This window comes from Capsicum annuum, unplaced genomic scaffold, assembly GCF_002878395.1.
Source record: "Capsicum annuum cultivar UCD-10X-F1 unplaced genomic scaffold, UCD10Xv1.1 ctg1183, whole genome shotgun sequence".
Taxonomy (NCBI): Eukaryota; Viridiplantae; Streptophyta; class Magnoliopsida; order Solanales; family Solanaceae; genus Capsicum; species Capsicum annuum.
The window spans coordinates 987,562-1,010,515 of NW_025816940.1; the positions used below are offsets into that span (position 1 = coordinate 987,562).

At 36.0% G+C, this 22,954-nt stretch overlaps 1 protein-coding gene across 1 annotated transcript in view; it reads left to right on the forward strand.

Annotated features, from left to right (window-relative positions):
• The first annotated feature begins 11,368 nt into the window (after positions 1 to 11,368).
• Positions 11,369 to 22,954, forward strand: part of LOC124890091 (nudix hydrolase 17, mitochondrial-like) — a 62,307-nt gene continuing 50,721 nt past the window's right edge. The window contains 1 exon segment of the mRNA XM_047401961.1: positions 11,369 to 11,401. Within this exon segment, the coding sequence (XP_047257917.1) occupies positions 11,369 to 11,401 (33 nt within the window).

Here is a 22,954-nt window from a genome sequence, read left to right on the forward strand (position 1 = left end):
ACTAAATTAGAATCCTAAAAATTATACAGTTCACATATGTTAACCCCAGTTAACAACAACTAAAAGATATCAAGACGCATTAATGTTATAGTCTTGGACCCCTATATTATGTTGATTTGATAATTTATGGATCATTACTGATATTTGCTATGAATATGTCCTTTAATTAAGCAATTTTATTAAATATTATATTTAAATAAATTTAAATTCTATTTAAATAATTTAAATATAATTCCAAAATATTTCAATATCGATAGTCAAAATTCAAAATAATTTAAATATGGTAGACATCGGCATATTATAAAAATCATATAGTTCATATATTTTGATCCTAGTTAACAACAGCTCATGAGAGTCATGCATTAATGTTGTCGTCTTACGTCCTTATGTTACGTCGATTTTATAATTTGTATATTATAATTTATATTTTTTATTAATATGATCTCTAATTAAGTACTATTATATTCAAATAAAATTTAAATTGTATATTAAATAAATTATAAATATAATTTAATATATTTCACTAGCGGCAGTCAAAAATAAAATTATTATATACATAATAGATATTGACACATTATAGAAATCATGAAAATTACAAAGTTCACATGTGTGGACCCTAGTTAACAACAATTAAAGATATCAAGACATATTATTGTTGTAGTTTTGTACCTCTATGTTACAATAATTTGATAACCTATGAATATTGCTTATATTCATTATTAATATGACCTTTACTTAAATAATTTTAATTGATTATTATATTTTAATAAATTTAAACTATATTTAAATAATTTATAAGTCTAATTTGAAAATATTTCGATAATGATAGTCAAAATTCAAAACATTTTAGACATGATAAATATTGATACATTATAAAAATAATATTTTTTATATTTGTTAAACCTAGTTAATATTTTAAGAAAAACACTTTTGTGATAAACTTTAGAATTGAATGACTTTTATATAACAACAACAACAACAACAAACCCAGTGTATTCCCACCTGGTGGGGTCTGGGGGGGTAGGATGTACGTAGTCCATACCTCTACCTCTGAAGAAGTAGAAAGGCTGTTTCCGATAGACCCCCGGATGACTTTTATATAACAAATAAATAAATACATAAATTTATGTGATAAGTTCAAATTTAGTTAATCATGGACGACCTTTACTCATAAATATTTTAAAGAATTATGATCAATATATAATAAAATTAGTTTTGAAATTTGATGAAAAAAAAGACTCAACAGAAATAGAGGGAGAAGCACGAAAAAGGAAACGGTGAGAATGAGTAGAAAGTGAAGTTTGGTGGGTCTCCTATTTTAAAGTTAAATAAATTTTTTTCTTCTACATTTAATGATAGTCATAATTTACCCAACATAAATTTTAGTTGCGTTTAAGTTTCAAATCTAAAAGATAGTAAAAGATTAGTATTGTCTTTATACATTTGTAGCCATTTTTGGGGCAAAAAATTATGGCCATTTAGCAGACGTTCCTTAGTTAAAATCAACTCTGTCCGTCAGTTTGTTGGACCGACCAAGTCAAACCGACATGTACCGTCCATCGGTTTGTGGCAACTTTTCTTTAAAGACTAAGGGCTCATTTGTTTGCAATTCATGGAGGTCTGAATCTGAACGGTTCAGACTTCAGACCATTAAGTGCATTTGTTTTTTATTAAGATTTTAGCTCTTAATAGGTCTGAATAGGTCTTAATCATTCAGATCTAGAATCAAGTCTTAATAGGTTTGAAAGGTATTCTGATGTTGGATAATATTCAACGCCATTCCATTCATAATCATTAGTCACCACCACTAACCACCTCCGCCACTGCCACCATTGTCAACCACAACCTACCACCACCAACCACCTCCACCATCACAACCACCATCGACAACAAATATTGCTACCTACCACTATTGTCAACCGTTGCCACACCTACTTCTATTAATCTAATTATATTCACCGCCACTACCGCCATCAACACCACCACCATCATCAATCACTATCGACCAACTCATCTATCACGACTAACACCACTACTAACTACCTCTAATACATCACAACCTTCACACATTCTTCGGTCGCCACCATCATTATAACTAGTAACACAACTTCTTCCATCACTTCAACCACTACCATCGCTACAATTTATCTCTTCTAACAACCATCTCTACCATCATAACTAATAACATCTCCAACTAGCACCAACAAATTATCAACTATCAATGCATTCATTTTCAGCCATCACAATCAACACCTCCAACTACTAACATCAAACAACGTCACATCACAACCACCACCGTTACTATACACCGCCACTATCATAAAAATCACTACAATACCAACTATCACCACCAACATTACTAATCACTAACATCAATCATTGTCACCACAACCACCATTATAAACCATCTCCACTATCACTAACAAACATAAATATATTTTTTTTCAATCAAATAATAATTTTGTTGTATTAAATTACATATTTTTTTGATATATAATTAGTTTTTTAATTGAATTATATTTTTTATTTTATTATATATACAAATAATTTTTGTTTGCACATTCAGATGTTGAAAAGCAAATAGTGTTAATCATTCAGTTTTCAGATCTAGAGAAAACATCTTAATCATTCACACGTGTATTCAGATTCAGACGTTTGAATCTTAAAAAAATAAATACAGCCTAACTCAGTCCAGCGATTTCGACCCTCTACTTTTTGCACTATTTTTTAGTAATGTTACTTATGTTCGTGAAGGTATGCTGAGTGATCAAGCCATCTTTCATGCAACGGTTGATTTTTTATGTTTTACCTTTTGAGTTAGGGTGAGAAAAGATTTTCCATTCCCAATATGTTCTAGGAATTTCGCGTTATCAGGATGAGATAGACTGGTTACAGTGAATATAAAATTCAGAAAGACACTTAAAACACATTAAATACTTGATAGAAAATCTAGAAACTATCATAAATAATTTTTTTTATAAAGAAGATTTTCTTGAATCACTCTTGTTCTTTTTGTTCTCCATTGGATAAATTGCGTGTTACATGAAATAATTCCATGTTTTATATAACCATTCATACATGAATCATGTATCACAAAAACCTTTTTTTCACTAGAATTTGTTGTATATATCTACCAGATGTTTTCTTTTATCTTTCTAATTTACATATAATCTAATACTTTTAGTTCTTTTTATAATAACAAAAATCATTTAATTTAGCCTCATTAAAATAGAATATTGATCAATATTGCCTTTCCCCTTTCCAAATGCTCAAAATGTAATAGAAATTTTTAAAAAAAGTACATAAAATTAATTATCCACGACCTTTGATATTTTTGTGCGTTCTAATAACTCACGTGAGTTGTACATGATTTTATCCTACTAATGGACTGAGTTGCCTAATGTGATCCAACAGAAGCAATAAAAATAATAAGTAATGAACACAATAATTTTACATGGAAAACACTGGCTTACAAAAGGTGTAAAAAATCATGATTGGTAATTCTATAATATTTAACCCCAACTCCACTAAATGCAATGAGCCTCTCAACAAAAGATTATAAACTTTGTAACCTAAGGAATTATAAACTCTAATTTCTAATGTTCAACAATCTCCCTAGACTATTGAAACCCACTTCAAGTTCTCCCACTTGAAAATTAGATTACAAAACTCTACCAACTCACTCCAAATCCTAAAAACACATAAACCTCCTAAGGTTTATGTTTTCAAGTCTTCAAGTTATCCCAACTTGAAGACTAAATTTCTAAACCAATTTATAACACATTGACATTGAAAAAGCATGAAAATAACAACTCAATAAACTTCCTAATACATATTAACTAGAATAGAAAGCTATTAGACATAAGGATAAAACATGTTCTTCAATCTGGTTCATTGTATTAGGCTGCACTACAATGGTAGACAGAACTCTCTCAAAAATTATTCTTGCTTATTTGATCGTGTTCTAACTTTTTTCTCTTAGTATGAGTGAATAAATCTTGTTTTGAAAGTCATTGAATATTTATAACTCCCATTAATCTTCACAATCAAGTAGAGTTTTAACTCCATAAAGATTTTCATACTTCTTGAATTTTCTTATTGAGTGTTGTAGTCAAACACTAACTCTTCTTTTCAGCACAAAATGATCTCCTTATGTTTATCTGAAGTAACAAACTCCCATTCCTCAATTTTTTCACATATGACTTTATCTATAAAAATTTCTCTTGCAAGTTGAACTCTTTTAAAACAGTTTTTCATGAATCAACTATACTTACTTGTTCCATAGCCTCTTGTCATTTATCAAAACTTCACAAGTCCGAATAAAATCTTCTCTTTTGATGATGACAAACTCGTCCTAACAAATTTCCCTTTTTTGATAAGGACAAACTCAAATCCTTGTGCACTCCATTTTGATACCAACATCTTGACCCGTGAATACTAAAGCATGGAATACTTGACTAAAAACTCATGTTTTTGTGAATTTCATTTCAGTACAAATATCTTGACCCATGAAAACTAAAGCATGAAATACTTAAATGAGCCAAGTTAGTTAATTAGGTTATAAAATTTGCACAACCCTTATCTTTTTCATTTTGACATCATCAAAAACTATTTCAACTATATGGATGACAACGCATTATGGACTCTGAAATTTGAAATAGGTACTAGAAACATATTTTATGTATCTGATTCATCACTTTATAAATCATAGAAATATGTCAGTCCATTACCAACTCTTTCTATACAAGGACTTTCATCTTTTTGGATGCTTGGGCCTGCGTATTTGTGGACTCTTTATATCAATATGACTGACCAAGTATGTAAGACCTCTTGATTGATAAGGATTCCCATCTTTCTTGGATGCTAGAGTCTGTATATTTTTGAACTCATGTCTTAGATATACTTTACATAGATTCTGTGGTCTTTTCATCTTGAGATTTTCTGATGCTACCCAAAATCGGGCCATGTCGTACGGGCATCTCAAGACCATTTTGGACTAGAGATCTCCTCGTTAACCCAACCTAGTCATCACATCAAATTACATGGGTTGGATGAACTCCAACCATATATCAAAGTAGCAGAAAAATAAGACTAATAGTCATAACTTAAGCAATATCTAAACATTTCATTAATGCCAACATTTTTATACCAACATACCCAAGTCCACAGTCATCCGCAATGCCTCTACACAAAGCTGAAGTCAATAGAAGTATATGTCGTGACATGGCCCCGACAATAGCCAAAACCAAATCCAAGACAAGTCTATGTCTTAAGCTAAAGACCATGAAATATATGAATTCCGGAGTATGAAAGCTCACCACTTCAATGTCAACCAAACAAACCATTTGCATACCAGTCACTGCGCAAGAAGAGAAGAAGAAACTCCTACCCCAATATCGCGTGGGAACATAGCATTCAGAGATGCTTAGCGGTTAGAACGCTAACATGTAACTCAAGGATAAGGATCAAATAGCATTATCATTTAAGACCAAGTCAATACATCGTATTCAACCACATTTATATACATAATCATACATATATATATATATATAACATGTTCATAATGTGTTATAAGGAAATAAGACTTAGAAACACTCTCAATGTACTCATTCACATGTCATGTAATGGAGGACTTCAACCTTTCACACTTATAGATTCAAACATTTCTTATTAGGAAAAGGACTTTAACCTCATACATTCCCATTAGACAAGGGACTTTAAGCACATACGCGTTCTCATTAGACAAGGGACTTCAATCACACACATCTTTATTGGGCAAGGGACTTTAACATTATGCCCTTTCATTATGCATGGGAATCTAACCTTATGTATTTTCATTAGGCAAGGGAATATAACCTCAAGATGTATTAGAGAAGGGACTTTAACCCCAAGTGAGCTCATTTGGCATGGGAATCTAACCACACACAATTTGATTAAGCAAGGGACTTTAACCTCAAGCATTTTTATTAGGCAAGGGTATCTAACCACAAGCCACTTTAGTAGGAAAGGGACTTTAACCATAAGCCATCATGACTATCATCATTCGACATTGGGACTCTAACCCTTTGTCCATACATTAACATTCATTCACTTCAACACTTAGGGACTTGATCAGGCTCAATTTACATGTCAATTTAAGTGCAAGGAGGTCGTCGTCAATATATTTACCCAACTTTAGAGTCGGAGTCGAATCTATGAGAAATAATGTGAGTGGAAATTAAGTTAATTTGAAATAATAGATATTATTTAAATTCAAACCAATAGTATAAGAAGATAAAAATGAGGGAGATAGGTATCTACACTAATTTTTCTTTTTGGGTTTTTCTAATATAAATTCGGGGCTACGAATAATTAGAGTTTTATTAATTAGGCACGGATCTTGGGATTATGTATTACTAAGGAGAGTAACATGCAGATGCTAATAGTCAACGCCATTTTAGTAGATCAAGTGAGGGTAGGTTTTGTTATAGGTTTTGATGCTAGTCTTTCATCAAAACACCAAACTTTTACCCATTGATTCTTTCGAATACCTAATGGGTGTGTTCAATAAATGGTAACCAAACCTCAATTTAGGAATCCTTATTTCTAGAACAATATCCATGGTATAGCCAGCTTCACAAATCACCATTATGTCTAAGACAGTGATAGATTGACAAACTATACACATAATTATCTATCATTGCTTCAGTCTCCACATACCTCTTTCAAGGATGGAATGGATTCCTAAAGTTCACCTAAAACCCTTCTTTCGAAAATAGCCTTGAGCTTCTAGAGTTTGGAGCTTTCACCCATCAAACCCATATGGGTATTTAGGGATTTCACCCATAAATCCTAATCAAATTGGTCAAGAAATGATAAAACCCATCAACATGAACTACTAAGTAGAAGCTAACAACAACAAACCACACACACTTTAATCCCTATTCATAATAACCCCAAGAGGGAGATCTAGCTACACATAAGATAAATAAGCAAGGATATACCCATAATCTCCATTGAAATGATTTATTGAAGACTAAGTGGATGTTACTTTAAACTTTAGACTCCCCACCAATCTCCAATGGAAATGAGCTATTCCTCCACTTAGAGGCTACTCCAATGTATTCTTCACCTAAAATTTATACAATATTTTCTTCTCCAAGTATGGAGGCTATGAACTCAAAAACAAAACCTAACTATTGCGGAAGATGGAATATGATGAATAAATTGCCTAGGGTTTTACTCCTCGTTTGTAAAAAAATTGGGATCAGCCACGTGAATTTCTAATTTTACCCTTGGGCTGCAATCTCCCGCTAAGACGCAATCGCACCAGCTTGGCCGCGACTGCAACTACCGTGATCGCGGTTGATTGACCATGCTTGACTGCCGCAATCACGACCATCAGACCTCGACCGCAGTAACTGAATCCATTTTGCTCCTGGTCTTCAGCTTCACTTCTTGATTCCTTTTGATTATTTTTAAACTCCAATCCACATCTTTCTATCCAATCAACTCTATGCATGCAAAGTATGGGTATTAGTGTATTTAATCACAATTATGTCTCATTTATTCACTCAGAACAAGGTAATGTGCACGAATGAGTGGTAAAATCACAACTCATCAACACCCCTAACTTAAAACTCTTGCTTGTCCTCAAGTAACACTACATCATATCGCGAGACAACAATTATCTATGACCAAATTTATGCATCAAAGATCACAATGAGTTCAAGCTTAGTCACTACCACAAGTAGCTCATTGCACACGGTTTATGCCGTTTTTACTTTACCCCTCATCATAGAATGCCATATCTAAAGATGCACAAGACTTCGAAGGCCAACCAGGCAACAAAAACTAATACTCTAGAAGTGACTCCCTTTTGAACTTGACTAAGCTATACTCCATTTGACTCATTGAATGGGAGGTGACAAAATCACCCACCTCAACTTGTTCACATGCCAACCTCACAAGAAAGATAATTCCATATACCAAGCTACCAAGTATGCAACAAGGAATTTTAAGTGCAAAAACTCTCTCCTCCACAAAAGAAATCTCTATACAACAAGTGTTATACCATGGGCTTGACCCTATTTTCAATCTATACTACAAAGAAAGTTCTTAGTCGAAATTACGAAGGACATTTTAAGCTTGTAACGTAGGTTTAGGTTAGGGTAGGATATCACTTGGATCTAACATCGCTACACCCTTCCTTGAAAATCTACATCACCCTATTTAATCCTTATTTTTGACTATGGGCCACTCCTATTTGTTTTCTCTCTTTTCATATGCCTATTTTTTGATTTCTTTGTTCTCTACTTCTCTTTCATTCTTTTTTCTTGCAACTCTCATGCACTTCTTTCCTTTGTTGAACTCTTTCTTTTTCTATTTATTTGTTTTCAAATCTTAGGCATGTAAGGCATTTCACTAACAAATTTGTGGCCACAAACTCTCTTCCATTAATCTTCATTACCCCCAACTTAGGCTTTTAGTCTCAAGTTGCATTTTTAAGTTCAAGGAGGGTATGGTTCAAAAGATGAATAAAAAAATGGTTCACGACTTGTAGTGTGTTTCCCAAAGAAAAGTCCAAAGGCTCAAAGTGGGTAACTAGAGATTATAATTATGCTTGGGTAGGCTTTTTAGGATAAAGTGACTTCCAAAATCACAAGGGTGGCCTAAGATCATTTCTCCAACCATACACAATAAAAACTAGCCTTGAGAGACTAACAAGGTAAGTTCTAGATAACACAAGTGTACAAGAGATGAATGCAAATAACTCACCACACATGGCATGCGAAATTCACCAAGGGAACTTAAATGTCCCTCCCGCTAGAGACAAAATTTGGAGTATCTATTTTATATTCAAGTCCAAAAATTTACGAAGCCACAAAATGAGAAAAAATTTTATTGCAAAATTACTCACGTCTATGCCCTTGATATTTGAAAAATTTTGGGCAGAGGGGGTTGTTTGTTTTGCATTAGCACCACACAATTTGCCACACATGGAACCAACTGAAACTTTAGTCTCACATTTTGGCTCAAAACGGGCAAACCAACCATATGGCTACTCAAATTTTGCCAATAGGTATGAATGCAATCCCAAATCATTAATGCCACAGGTACTCAAACTTCCCTTGCATTGTTCTTGATGCCACGGGTACTCAAAATTCCCCTGCATCTATAGTTCAAGACCCAAACACGACGTTTTACCCTTAAGAATATTGTCACTTAATCTATTATAGGGCAAAGATCATCATGTATCATCATAATCAAAATAAAACTAAAGTAAAAAGAAGAACCAAAACTAAAACCACCTGATAATCCATGAAAATCTGGGCACCATTAGGGTACCTAAATGTATCATCCCAAAAACAAAATGAAAGACATCATCCAGAATGCCATCAAAATAATACCAAGAACATACAAACAATACAGATATAGGGACAGACACACCCCTAACTTAAAATCTGGCAGTGTCCCCACTATCTAATCAATAAGATAAGAGAAAAGGGTGCTTCCTGAATCAGCCTCGAGAGCTGCTCTCTTTAACAGACCCTGCATTATCTCCACCATCATCAATATCAAACCACTCAGTAGGGGCCTCAGCATCACTCTCAACCCTCGGTAAAAGTAGTCGCTCCTTGGGTTTGAGCACCTTGAAGATGCTCTTCACCCCTTTCCATATCTCGGTGAAAAATTTTATCTTTTTTTTTCTATTTTTACCATCTTTTTATGTGAGTCTTTTAGGTCCTTGTGTAATGATGCCAAAGATGAATAGGGTCTATCCAATCTAGTAACTGTGGCTCCTTGCTTCTTCTGTTCCTCCTGGTATATTTCATAATCTGATTGAGATACATATGAGTGGCGAGTAGTGGAGGACTCTCTCGGACCTTGAGGTATCCCTAAAACAAGCTCTCTGGTGGCCCTGATATCAATACCAATGTCTTCCAGAGGCCCGTTAGTGGATGGTCTACAAGAATCAGGCTCTTTATCTGTTGGCTTACTAAAGTCAACTTTTCTCTTCTTGCTCTGACTGGGTGCACCTTCACCCCTGATTTTGAGTAGAGTGATGTGTGGGCTTGGTTTTACCCAGGTGTCCCTGGGATACTCTTCTACCCCTGCTCTTTTGCACAGCTCAGTAATAAAAGAAAGTAAGGGAAGAAGTGTACCGCCCTGAATCTTAAAATGCCTTTATTCTTCAAGAACAATTTGGCCCATGTTCAGAATAATGTCAGATGTAAGGCTGGCCACCATGTGAGCTCACAAATTAGTGACTGAAGTCATATGAGTACAAGGCGACACTCTGCTGCATATGATGTTCAACCAGTTTCTGGCCTCTATTGTGAAGTCGTGCATGGAGATCCCTCTTTTGGTGGCAGCCTGGGAGACCTCTTTGCCAGGATATAGAATGCAATCCATCCAGGTCCTTGGCTCACAGGCCTTTGCCTGAAAGTCAGCCTTATCTGAATCTGGGAGCATATACACTTTATTCACCCGCTCTATTCCAAAATGTACATCTTTTCCCTGAATTTTCATCACTGGGTTTGAGAGGGAGACTGTGCTAAGATTCTTATAGAACTTTCTCACCCATTGCTCATTGTTAAGGCAGGGGTCTAGGATAAAACATATCCATCCGGTAGTAGCAAGCCTGTTAAAGAATTCTGGGAAATTTTCTAGTACCTTGTCCATAGAGAGACCCCTCTCTAGGAGAAGCTTTAACCTGTTGAGATCATTGTAATACAGGCTGTGGCATTCTGGAGCCATGAATCTGATATCGCTAAAGTCACCTATTTTTATGGGTTAGTACTTGTAAGTAATGCAATTCAGATCATCATTAGCATTATCACACCAAAAATATGTTAAATTAACCAATCAAGCTTATGTGGTAGTGTTATAGAAGGTTTTGGGGTGAGAGATGGATGTGCAAATATTTTGAATTCCACAGACAATCATCCTCAGGTATGGCGATCGTGGGGCAGCGACCACGCTCGTGGTGCTGCAATTACAATCATCGAGACCGCAATCGCGGTACCTGAGATCATAGTCGATAGTTCTGCACAATAGGAAAAATATATAATTTTAAGCAAACTTTGTGTTCCAACTAGGCATACGAAAATCTGATGAGAGAACTTAAGCCTAGATTGTGTGATTATAGCTCCAAACTTGAAGGAATTCACATTGAACTCATTTGGGGCATTGAATTAAACCCATGGTATACACATCAATTTCAACAGTTTTAGGCTAAAATATGTGTACTCAAGACTTCCCCAAATGACGTGTACACTTTCTACAATAGCTAACCACAACAATCATCACAAACAAGCACAATTTTGGTATTATAACACTATTCTGAGCCTATTGCTAAACTAAAAGTTCTAAGCCTACAATAACAATGAAAGTAAAGGAGTTTGAGACTGCATACCAGGTAAATGGTGTAAAAGACTTGAAATGCAAACTTGGATACTTTACACAATGCCAAAATTTGAAAGAATTTAGAAAAGGAGGCATATGGGAAAGTGACATTCTGATGGTCATTTAAACTGATTTGACCGCGATCGCGTTCCTAGTTATGCAATCACGGTCACGCAGCTTGCGTGATTGTGGTAGCTCAGACCATGGTCGTGGTAACTAAGACTAAAAAATTAGGTCTTCTACACTTCTTGTTCAGTCCAAACTTGCCAATTTCCACATTTCTCTTTTCAAGTTCAATTAACACTTCTCTTAGTGCTACCTTTACATGGATTATCCATGCACAAAAACAAAAATAAAATCTACTCTATTATGCATAAATAAAAAGTTTATGTGCCACTTTTTGTGGCGTGATAGGTTACCTGCCATCGAGCGCTTAGTTTAACATCCTGGCATGATGCTTCCACCACTTTTCTTTGAGCTTCCACTTAGATGATTTGAATCTTCATTCCAACTTTCGTTCAATCTTTTATGAGCGGCAGAGGGACAGAAGATTCAAATTTTCCAAGTTAAAACTTGGAAGATGTGAGGGAATGGCAAGCAAGCTTCGATCTCGCCATTTTGAAGAATTGAATATTTTACCCAACTTTACATCAAATTTTTGGTTTGGCTCCTTAGGTAAATGTGAGCACATCAATAGGACACTAGTTGCACATCAGGTGTTGAGTTCCTTGGCCATTGATGGACGGGATTCCATATGCTCCTTTGGAATATCAAATTCCAAAATATAGGAATTATACTCTGTTCCCTCACAATATATCATTTTTCTAGATGGATGGATTCTCATCACATCCTATAGGAATAATTTTGAAAAGTAGGCTGAATGAGGCCCAACCCCTAATTCTGAAATTTCCTCCTCCAAAGCATCTTCACCCCGAAATGAACTAGAGTTGTCATAAGTGATTTACCTTGATTTTTCTTTTGACTCTAGTACCATTTCATTTATTTCGGCATCTTCTTCCCTATTTGACTCGGTTGATTGGGAAATCATCGAGGAATCTTCGCTACCAAGCTCATCCTCATAACTTGGTTTCTCTTCTTGATCAACCCCCTCTTAGGAAATGGGCATGGTAGTGATATTTGCAAGGTTTGTTTCCTTGCCCATTTCCTCTATCTCGACAGTTTCTCTTCTAAATGCCTCATAGAATTGATGCATGTCTTGCATATTCTCCCCTATTGTAGTTACCCGATCCAAAATAGTTTGAAGCATTACTTCAAGACTAGTGGACCCAGTATGTTGCTCTTCCTTCTCCTCATTATATGACCTATCAAACTTATAAAAAGAACTAGCAACTCGGTGAGCATAATAAGGGGAGGGGGTATTTGGGCAATCACTCCAATGTCCATCTCGACCACCACACAAAAAACAAGTATACTCCCAATAGGAGCGAGACAGTGTTTTTATCTCTCTCCGGGGAGCATATGTGCAATATCTTCCAAAGTGGGGTCCATCACAATATGGGCATGGATCGTCAAGATAAGACTTCCAACTACCAAAATCATATTTGTAGGAAAATGCCATGGATACAAGTAAAAGAAAATAAAAAAATCTACCTAACACAAGAAAAAAAAGAAAATCACAAACAAATATTTAGAAGCTTGACTTCAAGCAAGTAAGCTAAAATTCCAAACAAACTTAATACATCAAATTGTTTCTTGGCTACGACACCATTTTTGATAACGCTCAACTTACACGTCAATTTAAATGCAGGGCGCTCATCGTCAATATATTTGCCCAACTTTTGAGTCGGGGTCGAATCTACGAGGAACAATGTGAGTGGCAATTAAGTTAATTCGAAATAATGGATACTAGTTAAATTCAAACCAATAGTACAAGAAGATAAAAATGAGGGAGATAGGTATCTATACTAATGTTTCTTTTTAGTTTTTTTCTAGTATAAATTCAGGGCTATGAATAATTAGAGTTTTATCAATTAGGCACAGATCTTGGGATTCTATATTACTAAGGGGACTGACATATGAATGCTAATAGTCAAAGTCATTTTAGTAGATTAAGTGAGGGTAGGTTTGGTTATAGGTTTTGATGCTAGTCTTTCATCAAAACACCAAACTTTCACCAATTGATTCTTTCGAATACCTAATGGGCGTTTTAAACAATTGGTAACCAAACCTTAATTTAGGCATCCGTATTTTTAGAATAATACCCATGGTATAGTCAACTTCACAAATCACCCTTATGTCTAAGATAGTTATAGATTGACAAACTACACACATAATTACCATTGCTTTGGTCTCCATATCCCTCTTTCAAGGATGACATAGATTCCTAAAGTTCACCTAAAACCCTTCTTTCGAAGATAGCCTTGAGCTTTCTAGAGTTTGAAGCTTTCACCCATCAAAACCATATGGGTATTTGGGGCTTTCACCCATAAATCCCAATTAAATTGGTCAAGCAATGATAAAACCCATCAACATGAACTACCAAGTAGAAGATAACAGCAATAAACCACATACACTTTAATCCCTATTCATACATAACCCCAAAAGGGAGATCTAGCCACACATAAGATAAATAAGCAAAGATATACCCATAATCTCTATTGAATTGATTTATTGAAGACTAAGTGAATATTACTTTAAACTTTAGACTCCCCACAAATCTCTAATGAAAATGAGCTATTCCTCCACTTAGAGGCTACTCTAATGTATTCTTCACCCAAAATTTATACAATATTTTCTCCTCCAAGTATAGAGGCTATGAACTGACTAACAAAACCTAACTATTGAGGAAGATAGAATATGATGAATGACTTGCCTAGGGTTTTATTCCTCTTTTGTCAAAAATTAGGATCAACCACGTGAATTTCTAGTTTTTCTCTTGGGCTGCAATCTTCCGCTAAGACGCGATTGCACTTGCTTGGCCGTAACCGCAGTTGATTGACTATGCTTGGCTGCTGCGATCGCGGTAACTGAGGCCATTCTACTCCAGGTCTTCAGTTGAACTTCTTGCTTCCTTTTGATCATTTTTAAGCTCCAATCCACATCTTTCTATCCAATGAACTCTATGCCTCCAAAGTGTGGATAATAGTGCATTTAATCATAATTATATCTCATTTATTCACTCAAAACAACTAATGTACACAAATGATGAGTGCAAATGAGTTGTAAAATCACCACTCATCGAAACTCTAACCCAATTAACCAATTCAACTCTTATGGACTTTGACCCTTTTAACCAATTCCATACCATACATGACCACAAGGTCTTCGTAGAAACATTTGTCATTTAAATAATTCAATACGTCAATGCCTTAATTTGATTCATTATTCTATTTAATTTATAGTCATCAAGACCCTTACAATCCATTTATTCCTCATAGCACTCTCATACCATATTTTATTTCAAGCACAATCCAATTTCGTGTTTAGGGACTTTAACCCCTTTTTTTGCCATCAAAACAATAAGGTCATAACTTAATCCATTACATGGCTAACAATATATTTCCCATACCATTTATCAACCATTCATGCTTATTGGGCCATTGCCCTATTTCATACGACTAGTTTTTTCACTTAGACATTTTCACAAACACCTTGGGTGCATACCTTTATCAAGGTCAAATTCATAGTAGAATTCATAAATATTAGGGTTACTCAAGACCCATTTGTTAAACCATAAACAACAAGCACCCACATATTCAAATCATCGTCAATAACATGTATAAACACAAGTTTAAGCAAGAACAAACTTTATTCATCATTAGGAAGCAAAAACCTTATCATTTGATTTCAAAATAACCATTTTCAGTTGTTAATCCATGTGTAAGATACATGGTTTTTGAGTTAATTAACAAGGGAAAGAGTTACATGCCTTAAACAAGATGATCCACCAAGAAACTTGAATCATATTTGCCTCTAGATGAACACCCTTGAAACCCTAGCCTCCAATCTGGCTTTGGGAAGTGTAGAGAGGATTTGGAATGTTTTTGTCTTGCAAAATAAGGGATTAGAAGTCCACAACATATTATACAGTAAGGGGACTTAAAGGTTTTGGGATGGGAAATGACCATAGAGCCATTAGCTAAAAGCTGGAAAATAAACCTGCAGTAGGGTATGACTCTCCCAAGTTAATCATACCTTAGGGTACGAGTGGTACCCTAACTCTTACAAAAATAGTCCACTCTATATCAAGTTCCATACTCTACACGACTAGGTAGGATATAACTCATACGCTAATGTACGACCATGGAGAGGCTAAGTCGTATCTAGGACAATGAGTAACTCCCTCTAACTGCCTAGGGTACAAGAGAGGTCACTAAAGTCGTATACAAGGGTACGACTAGTACCCTTAGTCATACCTAGTCTGGAATCCTCAATCAAGGAATTTCCTAAGGGTCCAAAGCCTAGGTGTTTCAATTCTCCCCCACTTAGATCATTCGTCCTTGAATGACATGTAAGAGCAGCATAAAACAAGTTAATACACTCCAACCAACCTTTTAACATTTAGAAAACAAGGCACATAACAAGGATATAACACATATCACAATCATTATCAATCAACCGTTCATCTCATTTACTGTGGGACTCAAACCCACTATTTATCAAAGGAACTTATGTAATTCAAAGCTTAGGAACTTTAAGCCATCGTCTATCATCAGACTTGCTTAATGGAAAGTGTTGGGACTTGAACCCATTGTCTAACAAAGACTTCAATCAAGGCATAATGATTAACACATACCACAATCACAAGTTTCCAGAATAGAAAACAAATGTGGATGATTAGATTTCATGTCCTCTTTCGCCTCCCAAGTAGCTTCCTCGGACTTTTAGTTCCTCCATAGAACTTTCACCGAAGCCACTTCTTTCATTCACAACCGACAAACTTAATGATCTAAGATCCTCACCGGGACCTCCTCATAGGAAAAAAAGTCTGAAATACCAATATTCTCTAATGGAACAACCAATAAAGGATCACCCACACATTTTTACAACATAGAGACATGGAACACCGGGTGAATGGAGGTCAAACTATAAGGTAAATCCAACTTATAGGCAACATTGCACACCCTTTTCAAAATCAAGTAGGGACTAACATACCGGGGACGAAGCTTCCCCTTCTTATCAAATCACATCACCCTTTTCATGGGATACACCTTCAAGAATATCCATTCACTAACATTAAGCTCTAAATCCCGACGCCTCACATCCATATAGGACTTTTGGTGACTTTGAGTGGTTTTCAACCTCTCACAAATCACCTTCACCTTTTCTAAGGCTTGGTGAACTAAATTGGGGCCAAGTAGCTTACCCTTACCAAATTTGTACCACCCAATAGAAGAATGACATCTCTAACCATAAAATGTGTCAAAAAGAGCCATACTAACGCTAAAGTGGTAACTATTGTTATAGGCAAATTCAATCAAAGGAAAATGGTCATACCAATTACCGCCATAATCAAGCACACAAGCACACAACATAACCTCCAATGTTAGGGTGGTCCTCTCCGCTTGTCCATCTATCTGCGGGTGGAAAGTGATACTAAGGCACACCTTAGTCCCCAAACCTTTTTGGAACAACTTCCAAAAGTGAGATAAAAATGGAGTACCATGATCCGAGATAATAGAAACTGAAGCACCATGTAATTTTACAATCTCCACGAGATACAACTTAGCATAGTCCTCCACCGAATAATTAGTCTTTATGGGCAAGAAGTATGCGGACTTGGTTATCCTATCCACAATGACCCAAATAGAATCACATTGGTTCTGAGATCTGGGAAGATCGATAATGAAATCGATATTAATTTTCTCCAACTTCTATGCAGGCAAGTCAATCTCTTGGTACAAGCCTCCGGGCCTCATGTGTTCAACTTTCACTTTTTGACACACCATACACTTAGCCACATAACTAGCGATATTTTGCTTTATATTACCCCACTAACAGAACTCTCTAAGATCATGATACATCTTTGTAGAATTGTGATGTATAGAATATTGATATTTATGAGCCTCGACCATAATTCTTTCCCTCAATCAATTGATATCGGGAACATATAGTCTACCTTGGTACCTCAAGATACCATCACCACCAATCACAAAGTCAACTACCTTTTGTTGACCCACACTGCCCTTGATCTTCATGAAATTGGGATCCAATACTTGCTTTTTATTTATCACAACAATAAGAGAAGATTGAGATACCGGATGCACAAACACACCGCCATCCCCGGAGTCCGCAAGATGAACTCTAAGACTAGCCAAACGGTGAATGTACTTCACCAGTTCCTGCTTATCCTCATCCACACAGGCTAAACTCTCCATGGACAATCGGCTAAGAGAATTGATGACTACATTAGCTTTACCCAAATGGTAATGAAGACTCATATTATAGTCTTTTAACAGCTCAAGATACCTCATTTGTTGGACATTTAACTCTTTTTGAGTAAACACATATTAAAGACTCTTATGATCAGAAAGATGTCGACATGAACTCCATAGAGATAATGTTGCCAAATCTTCAAGGCAAAAACCATGGCTAACAATTCCAAATCATGAGTAGGGTAGTTCTTTTCATGAACTTTTAATTGCCTAGAAGCATAGGCCACCACCGTACCATTTTGCATCAACAGACAACCAAGCCCAATACCAAAATCATTAGAATACACTATGAAAGCATCATTACCCTTGGGCGCGGTCAAAGCCGGAGCCAAAGTCAATTTATCTTTCAACTTCTCAAAACTACTCTCACACGGATCCAACCATAAGAACTTGTCCTTTTTCACGGTCAACTTTATCAATGGGGAAGCTATAGTAAAAAAACTCTCCATAAATTTTCTATAGTAACCTGCTAGACCCAAAAAGCTTCTACTATGGATTGGAGTCACAGGTCTAGGCCACTTCTTAACCATAACAACTTTTTGAAGATCTACAATAATTACTTCAGTAGATATAACATGACCAAGAAAGGTCACGACTTTCAACTAGAAAGTCACACTTAGAGAACTTGGCATACAAACAATGATCATTCAAAGTTTATAATACGACATAGAGGTGACCGACATAACCCGTCTCACTCTTAGAATAGACCGAGATATCATCGATGAAGACAATGACAAACATGTCTAAGAACAGATGAAAGACACTATTTATTAAATCCATGAATGTCGCCGGGGCATTGGTCATCCCAAATGACATGACTAAAAACTCATGGTGACCATACCGGGTTCTAAAAACGGTCTTAGGGATATCTACTTCCCTAATCTTAAGTTGATGATAACCCAACCTAAGATCTATCTTAGAGAAATACTTTGCACCTTGAAGTTGATCAAACAAATCATCGATCCTAGGAAGAGGACATTTATTCCTTATGGTCACTTTGTTCAACTAACGATAATCAATGCACAGACGAAGGGAACCATCCTTCTTCTGCACAAACAAAATAGGAGCACCCCAAGGAGACACATTAGAATGGAGAAAACCTTTATGTAAAAAGTCTTTCAATTGCTCCTTAAGCTATTTGAGCTCTTCCAAAGCCATTCTATAAGGAGGGATAAAAATTGAACGAGTGTCTTAAATAAGATCAATCCCAAAATCAATTTCCTTATCGAGAAGACTACTAGGAAGATCATCGGGGAAAACCTCAGGAAACTCATCAACCACATGATTGGATTCTAGAGAAGAACCTTCCAAGTTAGAATTAATAACTCGGACCAAATAATACAAACACCCCTTTATGATCAACTTTTGGGCCTTAAGATATGAAATGAACTTCCTTTTAGGCACTAAAGTACCCCCTTCCCATAGAGTAACTGGCTCATTAGAGAATTTAAATATAACCCTATGGGTACGAAAAATCTAAGGAAGCATAACACAAATAAAACCATTCCATCCCTAAAATAACGTCAGAATCAATTATGTCCAACTCTATTAAGTCCATAAGAGTTTCTCTACCACTAACAAAAATCACACCCCTCTATAGACCCTTTTAACAACTACTGCGTCTCCTATCGGGGTATAAATAGAAAAAGAAACTGACTAAATCTCATGACCAAAGCCTAGATGCACAACCACAAATGAAGTCTCATAAGATAAGGTAGATCCTGGATCAAGCAGACAATACACATCACGGGAGAAAATTTTCAACACCCATGACAAGATCAAGAGATAGCTCAGAATCCTGGCAAGTATCAAGTGCATACAAGTGATTTCGGCCAGCGTCGGTGCCAGAAATAAAAGTTAAAGCAGAAAAGCAACCTTCGATGCAGGAGTAGGTGAAGTAGCAATAAGGGCCCTATTGGACCAGGAAGCCAATAAAGAGGGGTACTCTCAATACAAGTGCCCAATTTGGCCACATCTAAAATATCCGTTTTGCCCCTTCTCACACTGATCACGATGAGGCTGACCACAGAATCTACAAGCTGGGTAGGATAGAGCCGAATGAGCCTCACCAATCAGAGATTGGACACCCAATGATCGGGATCTATCATTAAATTAAGACTGACGATCACGCGATGACTTTGGGCAAGGAGCACAAGCCGAGGAGAAAGAACTCAAACTCCCCCACTTCTTTCTTTGCCATTTGCCATCGCCTCTACCACTTTGTTTGAAGGGCTCAGATTTTTTCCCTTTCCTATCACTAAACTCAACCTATTTCTTTTTGTCTTCCTCCACTTGTTGCATATACACAATTAACCTAGATATGTTCATCTTTTCGATCAACAAAGCCATTTTACTCTCAAGCACCAACTCACAGGATAATTTTGACATAAATTTTGCATTCTAGCCCTCATGTTAGAAACCATCTCAGAGGCATACCTAGACAACTTATGGAATCTTAAGGCATACTCCTGAACAAATATATTCCTTTGCTTCAAGGTCACGAACTTCTCTACTTTCATTTTTCTCAACTCTTAAGGAAAGAAGAGGTCCAAGAAATTATTAGAGAAATCCTCCCATATGACAGAACTAGCATCCACACCTTTAGACAACTCCCACCCTTTGTACCATTGGTACACAACATCCTTCAATTGGTAGGAGGAAAAATCAATGACCTCAAACTCTAAAGCATTCATGATTTGGAAAATCTTCTCTATTTCATTAACAAAGTCTTGAGGATCCTTCTCAAACTCCGTACCTGTGAACATAGGAGGGTTAAACCTCATAAATTGGCCAACCCTTTTGGCCTCAGAATAAATGTTAGTCAGAGTACCACACTCTGATTAAGAGGCTATCAATTGCGTTAAGAGGTTGATGGAGCGACGAAACTCAATATTAGTAGCATCCCCTTGAGGTGACAAGATAGGAGGGTCAGTCTCATAGTCGAGGTTGGTGGGGACAGGTAAAACCCTATGAGAATGGTCAGATAACCCAGCCCTAGCTCGGGTCTAGACCTCAACAGTTAGATGAGCTTTATCCATAGGTCCCTCAGTCGGGGCCGACGTGTTTGCCTGCATATCAAATCCCCTTGGAGGCATGATAAAAAATAAAAGAAAATAGAATTTAGAGAAATCCAAGACCTTAGACTTTATAGCTTAAGATTGAAAAACAAGAAAGGAAACCATTCCTAAATGTTTCATAGCCCCTCTCTTATAATTGTGGTGCGCTTTACATCCATAAAAGAGACTACTTCACACGGCATTATGGACACCCATCTGACCATGACCCTAGGCTCTAAGAACAACTTAACACAACCCAAAACTAGGCCATGTCATGTGGGCATCTCAAGCCCAACTTGGATTAGAGATCGCCCCATTAACCTAACCTAGACATCTTATCAAATCATAATGGTTAGATGAGCTCCGACCATATATGAAAGTAACAAAAAAATAAGATTAATAGTCATAAATTAAGCAATATCTAAACATTCCATTAATGCCAATATTTTTTTACCAACATTCCCAAGTCCACAGTCATCCATAATGCATCAACACACATTTAAAGTCTATATAAGTATATGTCAGGACATGCCCCCGATAATAGCCAAAACCAAATCCAAGACAAGTCTATGTTATAAGCTAAAGACTATGAAATGTATGACTCCCAAGGTATGGAAGCTCACCACTTCAATGTCAACCACACAATCTGATTGAACACCTGTCACTGCAAAGGAAGAAAAGAAGAAGCTTTGGCCCCTATGTCACGTGGGGACATATCGTTCGGAGATGGTTAGCGGTTGGAGCGCTAATATGTAACTCAAGAATCAGGATAAAATAGAATTATCATTTAAGGCAAAGTCAAGACATCATATTCAACCACATTTATATACATAATCATACATGTAGATATATATAACATGTTCATAATGTGTTACAAAGAAAAAAGACTTAGCAATACTCTCAATGTACTCATTCACATGTCATATGGTGGAGGACTCCGACCTTCCATACTTATAGATTCAAATATTTCTTATTTGGCAAAGGAATTTAACCTCATATATTCCCATTATACAAGGGACTTTAAGCACACATGCATTCTCATTAGACAAGGGACTTCAACTACACACCTTCGTTGGGGGGAATCTAACCTTATGCCCTTTCGTTAGGCATGGGACTATAAACTCTTATATTTTCATTAGGCAAGGGACTCTAACCTCAAGCCGTATAAGATAATGGACTCTAACCTCAAGTAAGCTCATTTGGCAATAGATTCATAATTGTCCATTTTCTAGTAAAGAACTGTGATAACTCTCTATCACGGTGAAGTCCAAAATCCCACTCGTCCCTTTACAGTAGCTCACCGCAATTAGCTGGTATCGTAGAAAAATTCTCAATGGGATAGACACCGCATCGCGCCAGAGCCCAAAATAGCACTCGTCCTTTTTCCAGTAAGCCACCGTGATGGTGCCATGTTGCAGTGAAGTGCAAAATAAGGATTTTTAGTTCCAAATTAAATTTTCCAAAGGGCAATCTAGTTATTTCCAAAGCCCCCAAATCATGAAAAACACAAGATTAAACCAATTCTAAGCTAATACACTCATGATTCATCAAATTCCTCTCCAAGAAACCCTAGAACCTCAAATTTCAAATCTCAAGAAATCTAAATTCCGCCATTCTTTTTTCAAGATAATCCAAAATTCAAGATCTTCAAGAAAAAATTTTTAAGAGCACAAATAGGAACTCAAAGTCCAAGCTTCTTCATCCATTCATTAACTAAAATATGTAGGGTTTTCAAGAAGGATAATTCTTTTATCCTTATGTCCAAAATTAGTTTTTGAAGTTAATTTCACATGAATTTACATGAGTTTCAAATCAGGGTTCATACCCAAATATTGCTATTTGAAGATTATGAGATTACAAGTGATTTGGATGTTGAATTGCATGTCTACTTTTGTATTTTTATGGGTATGACATTAATTTCCAGATTTAGAATTGAATAATTAATATTTTCATTATTTAGCAAGAACTTATGATGATTTGACATGAATTTGATGCATATGTTATTAATTCTTAGTTGAATATTGATATTGTAAGAATGACAATGCTTTAAGCACCCTATGATTAGTTTTTTTCAGATTTTGATCAAGATTTGATCTTTTGATCTCAGCTTAGATA